Source organism: Perissodus microlepis, chromosome 9, assembly GCF_051167445.1.
Source record: "Perissodus microlepis isolate ML-2025 ecotype Zambia chromosome 9, ASM5116744v1, whole genome shotgun sequence".
Lineage (NCBI taxonomy): Eukaryota > Metazoa > Chordata > Actinopteri > Cichliformes > Cichlidae > Perissodus > Perissodus microlepis.
Genome location: NC_140469.1, coordinates 5132928 through 5144153, shown reverse-complemented (window position 1 = coordinate 5144153; position 11226 = coordinate 5132928). Strand labels below are relative to the sequence as shown.

Genomic DNA, 11226 nt, shown 5'->3' with positions numbered 1-11226 from the left:
CCTGCTGATTGTGCTGGCATGTCTGTGTCCTCTTCATCACCGCCGTAGAGGGTTCGGCTCAGGAGAACAGCAGGGTCTTTCTTTAGGTGGAGGATTGAATCAGTGATGACAGTCTCATGACTGCTTCCTCTTTCTGACACACAAACACACACAAGCCCTGTCTGCTGTTTTTTGCAACCCTACTGTGCTCACACACAGGAAAACATACATTCAAACAGAACAGGTCAGGCTCAGGTATGAAAAAAAATGAAAATGATTAAAGATAGCAAACTTCCTTTAAAAATGCACCTGAGGAGTCTCCTGTGGAAGCCATGCTTCTTTTAAATCTTCATTAACGTTTAGAGTCTCCTCTATCCGTGGCTACTTACCTAATTTACAAAACCCATCAGTGTGAGGGTAAGGGGGTGGGGGCTGATCATCCTAAAATCTGGTTGGAAGGAGATTTGGGAATGGCAGTGACTGAGCAGTAGTGCTGGGAAGCCATAAAAAGGGAGCATACTACCTCAACTTGTGCCAAACGTGGCCTTTTTCATTTCAAGTGTTCACCTTCATTTTTCAGGGCCAAATTCTCTGAAAGGTTCCAGGAACAAAGATCCAGCACGTGACAGATACAAACTGGCTCCAGGCTTTTTTGCATTCTTCCTTGTAGTGCACTAATCTGCTTACCTACTGGAGTTCAGTCTTCATATGTACACTCATACCTGTACAATCACACACACTCCCAAACTTATCCAAAACGGATTAAATAACTACTAATTCTTTTATTATTTACATCTCTGTCATGTATTTTTTGTATTTGTTCGTTTTGTTTTTGACATCTGTTCCATGTGCTTTAAAAGTCAACAAAACATTCAAATAATAATAATAATAATAATAATAATAATAATAATAATAATAATTTGGAGAAAAAAATATATTTTAACTAATTTCCAATTTGCGCTGTGGTCATAAAAATAAAATGTGGTGGAAATACCTTTCAGTATCATCAAAGAAAAATACACAGAAAAATATTTATGCTGTTTAAAAACACGCCACATTCGTGACAGCGGAGCAGGTACGGACTCCACGCAGCTTTCGCTCTCACTCCCAGCACTCCGCGTGAAGGATACTGGCAGCGTGGGTCGATGAGGTGCGGGAAGGTGATGCCGTAAAGAGTGTCGTAAACCAGGTGCGGAGAAGGGGAGGTGAAGGGAAGCCAGGAGGAGGAGGGGGGGAGAGAGGGGGGTGAGAGAGGAGGTGACTCTCCGGCAGCATTTAGACACAACGAAAGGATCATGGCGGATGGCCCCAGGTGTAAGCGCAGAAAGCAGCCGAACCCGAAAAGGACCAACGGTGAGTAAAACTACTTCCGACTCGGAGCTTTGCTTTCAGAGATACGATGTGAACGCCGTCCTGTCTCCCAGTAATTTTGCCGAAAAGTTTCGTGGCCCAGAAGTCCGGTTTTTACTCACCGAAAGTGCTGGGAAGTAGCAAGTGAGCGCTGTATTACAGCCCTATGTGGTGTACCGTTATACCTGGGTCGCGGCTCTCCCACCGCCTAGCGGCTCTCTGCGCCGGAGACCGTTATACGCACCTCAGTCCGTTATGAGTGGAAAAGCTTTTGTTTCCACTTTAAACTGCTTTATTCGTTTAAACACACTTTGTCCGTCTCTACAGGCTGACAATCCATTGATTTAGTCCCATTCTTTCGAGTTATTGAGCCCACCACTAAACTCGGACCTGTTTCTGAGGGGAAACAGTCTACCTGATTCCTGTTGCGGACCTCGACGGACACATTGTGTTTTTACATATGGATAAAATAAATCCTTAAGCAGAACTGTGTTTTGGTTTGGTTTGTTTTTCCTCGACGATGTTGATAATTATCTGTATTATCTGTGCGCGTGTGAAGCAGAGGGGACACAACTGTTTGTTCTTTCTTTCGCGCACAGGCAGCAGGTAGCGACAGGACACTGTTGCTGCGCTGCGAGGGCTGACAAAACGAATTTTCCCCCATTTAACCCGACCTGTCCCGTTATCCAGACACTTAAGTGTGAATGTAAACACAGTTTTCAAGCTTTAAAGCCGAGAAGCGCTGAAACTGTATCGGTGTATTGGAGCTCGCTTTGAACACTTGCCTTTCCTCTAACTTAACTATTTCATTTCGATGCCGCACACGCCGTGAACATTAAATATGACTTGTCAGAGGGGGTTTGACAGTGAAGCAGTGGCAGAAAGCTTGGGAGAAACATGGATGGGGTAGCCGGAGGTTCCGGAGAACGAGGAGTATCTCACGCGCTGTTTGTGTGAGCAGGGCGAGCGCAGCCCATATAAGGACAGCGGATCCTCTCCTGTCGCGCATTGGGAATCCTGATTGTTGTAGGACGGTGGTCGCGAGCGAACCTCTTTACTTTTCTGTCTTTACTCACTTCATTACAGCTTGTAGCCCGCAGCAACATTTGAAATGGTTACATTGTTTAATGTTTTAACATGCCGACGTGCGAAGCAAGACGGGTTTTTTTTGTTATTTAAGGGTGGTGTGAAAATACTGGTGAACCGTTACAAAGTCGCATGTGCGGCTCTACTTTGTTCAAATATCTGTCTCCTGGTTGTGTGACGCGCATAAATGGACTTTTGCGAGTATATAACGTCTGTTTTTTCCTGCTTCGCTCTTCCTATTTACGTGCTGGACTGTGGTGAAATCGTCGTTTCCGGTGCTCGGACTACTTTTTTTCTTCTTTTTTGATTGACAAAACAAGTTGTTCCGTCGTGGATCTGACAGCGTGTGGCGTCCATATCAAGTAGTCTCGGTCCTGCGTTAGCCTGTGTACCACCCAGTGTAGCTCACGGGAACTGAGGTGATACGCGAATATCGCTTTTATTTTTGCTTAGTAAGATGCGATGGCTCCTGCGCTGCTGAAAACGAGTTAGTGGGTGGGAAAATGCAAGCAAATCGTGCCGTGTGGATTTTCTGTTGATGTCTGATCAATTTAGGAGAAGAGTATAAAACAAAAAGAGAAACAAAAACTTTGAGCCACTGCTATTTATGTTATCCATTGTGATTTTGTTCTCTTTTCATAAGGGTGTGTTTGCATTTCATTCCTGGAGCGGTGTCCAACGTGTGGACACACCTCAGATAACGGTCCTGCTGTCAAAGTGTGGGTATTTCTATTACCCCTGGGAGGAAGGGAGCTTTTAAATGACTTCTCATGTGCTTTCCTTTGTTGCTTTTTCTCCTTTCTTTAAGTTAACGGGCCTGTATTAATCATTTCTCGCTGATGACACGGCCCTATTGATATTTAAAGTCAAACAGATGTGCTCCTTGTTTCCTTGCCCTCATTTGCATTTCCTTCAAAGGGGATGTTGAGGCCTGTGTTTTTAAAGTCCTTGCTTCCTACCACCACCTGACAAGGCAGGTGATCTGTCACATAAATGCACCTCTCAGCTGAAGGGGATTCCTCAGAGAAGTTAGATGAAGCCTTTTTTTTTTTTTGGTTTGTTTTTGTTATGCTCATTTGATGTCTCTCCCTAATTATAAGACCCTGTTGCTTTTTTAATGAATGAAGCCCTTGAGTTTTGCCCGACTTGTTATAGTCCGAGACTTTGCCAGCAGAGAGGGAGCCGAGATCAAGGTGAGCCCCATTCCCTGTTGTAAACAGAGAGGTGTTAACAGCCTGCAGGACAACAGGTGTTTGCAATCGGTGGGATACTACAGCTTCCTTTGTCGCTTCTCCCCCCCGCCCCCCCCCTCAGGAATAGCAGCGGTAATTTAAAACAGCAATTTGGGAATAGAGGAATGCAGACGGTATTAATATTCTTTGCAAAAATAAACAGGGTCGTTGGAGGGGGGAGGGGGGGGGGCTGTGAAGGAGCTTGTGCACAGGTAGCTTAGATTTCTGTTTATTTGATAATATGACGCAGACCTTTTTCCTCATCTCCTCGCGTGTCTCCCGCCCTGCATCACTCCCTCTTTTTCTCCCTCTCCGTCATCCTTTTTCTCTCTTTCACACACACACACTTGTACCACCTTGATGAATCATCCGTCAAATAAGGCAAATGAGGTTGCGGGCTCGGCACTTGGCAACAGCTCATGTAATGTTGAAGAGTATGTTTATTGGCCTGGTAAAACTATACTTAAACTATACTTGGTGCCCTGGACTCACTCGCCCTGTCTAGAGACCACTGAATACAACCACATGCTGTAAGTTTGTGGAAGAACAATTAAAAAAAAGAGAAAGAAACATAACAAAACAATAGTTTAGCTGCAGCTTGTGCTGTTTGTGTGAAACAAGTGATGTTTGGGCCCGTGGCGGAGGCTTCGGGAGGAGGTGGGGATTGGCTGCCACTTGTGCATCTTAAAAGCCATCTGTTTACATTTAAAAGGTCCACCCCTGTTGTGGGAAGAGTTTAGCAGAGGAGGAAATTTTTCATTTATCTCGCTGCTTTTCACCAACTTCCCCGGCAGCTTCATTTGAAAGTGCCAAGTAAGAAGAAACCCCCACCAATCCCCCCAAAGCCCCTCAGCTCCTCCTCCTTCTCCCTTCTCTCTCCGCTCTCAGTCTGTCCCCTCTCACTCCTTGTTCCAGATCTAGAGCTCGTCCTTTATTTCACATTTGGGCAGGGAAGTTTTGGGGGATTGGACAGGGGGGCGGGTTAGGACACAGTAGCCAGGGGTGCTGTTGATTGCCCCCTGACCTAGGCACCCATGCGTGCTTAGAGTATGACTTCACTTTCCCCCCTCTGTGCCATTGTGAAGCTTCCAGCATGTCCAATTGTGTTTGTGTTTAAGTCTGTTCAATGACAGGGGGAAGAGGGGGAGAAGGAGGATGGTGGTGGTGGTGGGGATGGTGAGGGGTCCTAGAGCACTTTTTTTTTTCTTTGCCCCCCCCATTCCTCTCTGACCCCCTCTAAATTGCAAGCTCCGTGTTCCCAGTGGAGTCGAAAGGGGATGGGAGGTGGAGCGGCGAAAGATTTATACAACAGGTGACAAGTGAGGGAACGATGCTGGCAAGATATAAAGAATGATGCATAGGCAGCCAGCTCCCAGACCTCTGAAGTAGTTGCACAACTTGTTTTGAACATCAGCAAAAAATAAATAAAATAAAAATAAAACAATGCAGGTAGAAATCGCCTACATTAAAACTTTTTGCTTTTTAGCTAAGCTTCACATTCTTCGTGTTGGAAATAAGCTTGAGATCATCTGACCGTTCGGTAGAATTAAAACGATGTGATGTACGACCACACTCCCACCTCTGTTAAGGCGGCTTAATGATTAGCTACTCCCATGGAGGCTGAGAGCATTAGCCTATAAAAAGGTGCTCTCCCTTCATAAAGAAGGAGTTTTAAACCCAGAGTCAGTTTCAGTAACCCCCTTAACTGTGCTTGGATGTGCTTTATTGGGGGGGTTTGTGTGGCTGAATGCTTAACTGAACCATTGTGTGTCACGGCTTTAGTGAGAAAGCCTGAGGAGAAAGAGCCTGGTTACCTTTGGAGTTTGCCTGCTCTACCTCATACACTTTCAGTGGCAGAAGAAAAGGGCCATTCAGCAGGCCCCAGGATGGGGAGGGAGAGCCCTTTTCACACTGGGCTTGTGGGAAACTTCTCCTCCATACTGTGCATGCCATTTGCATATGACCCATTCTTTTCCCAAAGGTCCCTGTGAGGGAGGAATCCGTGGAACGTTCGCAGAATTCATCAAATCCCTCTCTCACGTGGCCCTCAGGGCCCCTCGAGAGGCTGGCATCGAAGCGCTCTGTTTGACATTTTTGTCTCGGAAATGTAGCTTGTGGCTGCGTCACGCTCACTCGCCTTAATGTTAACAGCAACACATCCCCGTGGCATTTCTGTGCCATGTATGTTTTAAAGTGTGCTCGCCCATTCTGCTGATTTGAATGTCAGGGTGAATTGAAGGCTTAATTTCGCACAGCAGGCAGGAGTTTCCCCAAATCCCCAGCATGGGCCATGATGTGCATGACAGCCTCCGAGGCTCCCTAACTGTTGATGATGCAGCCGTATGCACAACGGCAGTCGTTGCCACTCGAAGGACAAAAATATCATGGAGTTGCTGACTTAGGGTGTTGGGGGGGGGGGGGTAATGGGGTAAGCGGTGGGAGCTTGTAGCGATGCGTCAGCTCGGTGAACTGGACAAAAACACAACTGTCGCACCCTCCCGCCCATCCAGAATCATCCTGGGTTACTTCACTCCAGGTCATGTTGGTAGTGTAGTAACAGCACCCACGCTTTTCTTGTTGTTGAGCAAGGTGTGTGTCTCTGACTGCCTTGACCCTAGCCACAGATACTGCCACAGAAAGCGGTGTAGGCTGGTATTTGATGCAGTGCAGGGAGGAGAGCTCACTTAAGTGTATCATGTAAGCTAACTGAGCAGAAAAGCCTCCTTTGCCCTCCTCTCCTGACTCCAAAGCAGTGAGTCATGGGCAGAAAGGTGTATTTGCAACCTTTTGAACTCTCCCAGTCTTTCTTCTTTCCCTCGCTCCTTCCACACAGGTGTGGGTGTGATGGACAGTGATCCTGAGTAGTGTGTATGCTTGTGGGAGAGATTACCTCTAAATTGCCATCCTGCCGGAGGTAAACGTTGCGTACGCCGTGTCCATTGCTGTCTGTTGATGTGTGTTTTTAATCATGTTTTTGGGTCTGTCTACAGACCCCTCCTCACATCATCACCGCCGCTACCTCCTTCTCTCCCATCCCACCCATCCCCCCCCCTCCCCCTCCCTGGGGTCCTCAGTGGAGCGGTTAATGAAAAAGACTGGACTGACACAATAGGCAGAAGGCGCACCCGGTGAGGGGCTTTTACACCAGCTTGTGTTTGCGGCAAAAGCTCATCAGGGCGAACCTCTGCTGACCACCTTTCTGTCGTGTTTTTGAGACATAGATGTTGGACATCTTATCCTTTTTTATTGTGCCCGACCTTGTTACGGTCCCAGAGCGTCTCTGTCTAGAGGGATGAAATTAGATGACATCAGTTGAAAAGTAATCCACTGCCGTGTATTGTGCTTTGAACACAACCCAGCGGCTGGCTTTTTGCCAGCCCCTTATGATGACCATATTGATTTTCCTCTCCATAGCACACAGAACTGATAATGGCACTCCTGGGGGGGGTACACATTCATATTCACATTTGATTCCAGTTGCCCAGTCTGGTTGTGATGTCCCGAGGGACACGGTGACTAACAAATCGACTGCTCCTATGCCTTCCCAAGCCTGTGCAACAAGGTAGCTAAAGCTGGGCTAGCCTTGCAATTGCTTCAGCGAGAAACGACAAAAAAAAAATCTTAGTCACCCTGTTTGTTAGTCAGAGAAGAGAAGGCCGGCCGCTATGCTGAATGTCAACATGGATAAACATCCTCACAGGATTAATGAGAGGAGAATGGGCAGTCTGAAAACAGAGGGAGGGCAGAATAGCGGAGGCATGGAGATTCCTCATTGCCCCATTTAACCCTTGAGCGTTTTGTTGAGGTCCTCACTGTCCAACAACTGCGAGCTGACTTACCGTTACAAGAAGGAAGCTACAGTATCAGACAAAGAATCAAGTGATAGTTTGTCTGTGCAACAGCAAACGCATTAAAACAAAGACACATAAAAGTACTTTCTGTTAGTGTTTTCTGCAAGTCTTATAAGACAGGAGGCTCAAAATCTGTTTCACTGAGAGCCATATCATAGTCATGCACTATATTATATATGTATAGTATGTTGACATGCTTTCATTTAATCAGTAATTAATGTCTCATATAGAATTTTCACATAGAGTTTGCACTGTTCAAACGCTTCAACAAGCCCATGATGAAAGGTTTAGTCTCCTTTACAGGGTTTAGTCAAGCAGCCAACTCACAGCAATCTGTTTCACGAGCCTGAATCTCACAGCTGCTGGCAGTGTGGAGCATTTAATAAAACCAAATACATCCTGATGTAAAAGCACAGTAATGACTTTGTAATTTTGTTTTTGCACAGAAGTCTGCAAGTCTCACCTCACAGGCCTAAAAAAAATCAGTTTTACCTCTAACATATTGCTTAGCCATGAAACTGGCTACATGTAAGCATGAACCTTACCTTTACAGCTCCAGCACTTTGAGACCATCCTCAGTTATGGTGAGCTGTGGCTGGATGCCTTTATTTAGTGACTCTGCTGCTGCTCGGTGGATGCAAACATAATAACGATAATGCAAATGAAATGAAAAACAGTCTTGTTGTAGGTGGATTTACACTCAGTCTGTGTTCGCCAGTCACTCAGAATTATCAGCTTTTGTTTTTGTTTCATTCTCTGTGAGCTAGCTTGTTAGCGCACAGGTGCTGTAGAGGGGCGCCACGTCCACAAAATCAATTAGGAACTTCATAAACTCTTTATATGACATGTCTTCTTCTAAAGAAAAGGACAAAGTGTTTTTTTGGGTCTCTTACTGGAAATGGAACAAAGCCAGTGACCTTTGACCTGTCTCAGCCCACCTGTGCTGACTCAGCTCACTGCTGCCAGCATTCAGGTGTTTACAGTGAAAACATACTTTGACCTCCCTGTGTGCGTTTCATGTATATGTGTGCGGCTCTAATGGATATTGAAATGAAAGGAGTGAATACCTCTGGATCTCCACAGCCAGCCTGTCTGTGTTCCTCCTCGTTGCTGACGGCGCCCTCCCCTCTGTCATTACAGCGGCACCAAAGTCAGTGAAGCATGGCCTTTAATTGATCCTGTTTGGAGCTGTACAACATTATTAATTAGTGCTTGTTCATCACTCGTTGGTGTGTTCCTACAACTCATCGTTAGCTGTCGGTGCTCTTAAACGTCAACAAACTTTCTGTAACTCCCCGCGTCCTCCTCTATGTATTCTTTTCGTTTCTGTCTCTCATTCCTCTCTCTAGCAGCTGCCTTGGCTCAGACTCTCCAGCACCAGCAGGTGCTGTAGGCATACAGCACTCATAAATAACACCTGACAAAAGTATGAGAGAGCCAGAGCCACGGGCAAAGCGAGGGAGGGAGACTGAGATTGAAAGTTTCCTCTGGCAGGAGGAAAGAGGGTGTGGCTCACGGTCAAACGCTGGCCTCTTCAAGAAGGACATGATCAGAATAGAGAGAGAAAATGTGGGAGAGGCAGAAAAAAGAACTGGAACGGAAGCTTTTTTTTTTTCCCTCTGTGTGGATATGTGAATGTGTTGCCTATTCTTCTGAAGTTTGCACTCATGCTCAATGCCAACTTTTCAATAAACCCCTTTCATGCAAATTTCTAGTAAATGGACCCTTTTAAACACAAGGCCAGCTCTAAAGTGACTGGTTAAGGGACTTGAATTTGAAGGAAGGCAGCGTTGTCTTTTCTGTAATTGGGTTGTAAGAGCTTGGAACAATGTTAATTGTGCTCTAAAAGCAAATGAAGAGGTCAGAAAAGAAATTATATGCACACTTTTATAATCATCATCAGTAATGAACCAGCACTCGGAATAAATGAACCCATAAATCAGCCATGATCAAGGGCCATTAATGAACACCGCTCAGAGTCAAATCTGAGCTGTCTCTTTGTCGTTTTATGCTCTTCAAATTCAACATTACACGCATCCTGTCTCGTCAGAAGCTATCGATCAGCTTTTCGGGGCGAAGGTTAGTTTGTCATTTTTCTCTGGACTCACCGCGAACAAAACCAGGAAGTGTGCGAGAGATTACAGCCCAGGATGCAACCTGAAAGCCCTTTATCTCTGGGAAAACAAGAGGCTTCCTGCAGACCTGCTCCCATCCAGGCCACCTCCCCCTCCTTCACCTCGGCGCACCCCCGGCACCTGTGGCAGCCTATTGAAGGATCCTCATCAGGGGTTGTGGAGGCCTCAAACCGGGGCAGAAAACATGAAAGGCTGGAAAAGGAACCGGCACTACAGCTGACATGCTAGCTTGGAGCGCATAGAGGGCAAAGAGAAAGAGCATTTCTTTTCATTAGAAATATATGGCTTTTGTACCACACATTTAATGGTTGCACTGGCTCCTTTTATTTATTTGTATGTTTTGTTGTTTTTGCAGAGGCTCTTGCTTCACTCACCTCCAGTGTTCCAAACACTCGTAATGACACGGTGCCTGTCATGTAACTGTTTCTAACACTTTTCGTTGCCAGTGTTTGAAGTTAGGGTTGTTTTTTGCTGTATTTCTTCTTCCTAATGTTACCAAATGCTTACACGGGCAAATTATAAGCCAGGTCATGAAGCAAGGTTAGCCAAATTTAGAGTGAGATCATCCTTATTTTTAAACTGCATTCTAATATTATCTTAGTAAGGATCCATAAATAAATATAGATGTTAGAGAAATCAGTTTATGTTTCATGTGTTTGAAAGAAAAGAGCAGAGTTAGCCACGTTACCCAAACTCACAGGTAACGTTATTGCTATTTTCAAATGGCTAATGTGGCAAACTGCTCATCGTCAGTCTTATTTAGTGTCGCTATAGTCTTAGAGTAGACGTCACAGACCATATGCCATTAGTTAGTGAAGTTCCACTGTGAAGCCTTGAGCTGTTTTCACAAACTTTACTTTCTACTGTAATAGTAAAATCAGGGCGGTTAGCTAGCTAGCTGTAGCCAAACTGAGATGTGCCTGGCATCAAGCAGCAGAGTACTGATTGCAGTTCATTCAACAGCACTGAGTGTCATTATACATTGTAATCTGTAGCTGTAGTGAAACAGTGGCCCAGTCTTCTGAAGGGTCTTTTTTACGTGTTAGAAATGGCACGTCAATGCTGGATGGGTCACCTGATGGTGTGTCGGTAGCCCAGAAAAACCTTGAAAACACTCCCTTTGCTCCTTTAAGTTACTGCCACAGCTGGCAAGAGTGGTTTGTCTCGACAGTAGCCTGCGCTGAATTTCAATGACCCTGCCACCCCCACCCGTCTTATTATGCCATCGCTGCTAACTGGCTCCCATTCACTGCAGTGTCCTGACTTCCCAGAGGGACCTAGATAAACAAGGGCTATTCAGTGAGTGAAAGGCCCACCCCCTGCCAGCTTTGGCCTCTCCTTGTTTCACTGCCAGGCTGCTGCGCGCCTCGCTTACCAGTGCAACACCGACGCCGGCAGCAGCGGGCGCGGTGCCACCAACTCTTCGGCCACACCGCACACTTTCTTAGGGATTAAAAGTAACTGTGAAGACTTTGTAAATCTTGTGTTTCTGTGCGAGTGCGAGTGTTGCTGTCAGCAGTTATCTGTAGGTGTGGTGTGATGTTGCAGGCCGGGCTGACTTCCTGTTGTTACAGTCCATAAACGGGGGGAGCT

General features: G+C 45.9%; 1 protein-coding gene across 3 annotated transcripts in view; it reads left to right on the top strand.

Moving 5' to 3' along the window:
* Positions 1-1074: 1074 nt before the first annotated feature.
* Positions 1075-11226, top strand: part of zeb1b (zinc finger E-box binding homeobox 1b) — a 50118-nt gene continuing 39966 nt past the window's right edge. The window contains exon 1 of one of the 3 annotated variants that reach the window (XM_084938792.1): positions 1075-1332. In XM_084938792.1, coding sequence (XP_084794918.1) covers positions 1275-1332 — 58 coding nt within the window. In that variant the 5' untranslated portion in view covers positions 1075-1274. Of the gene's footprint in view, positions 1333-3834; positions 4178-11226 lie in introns of those variants that run through there. The other 2 variants (XM_084938791.1, XM_084938793.1) reach the window with 2 other exon arrangements.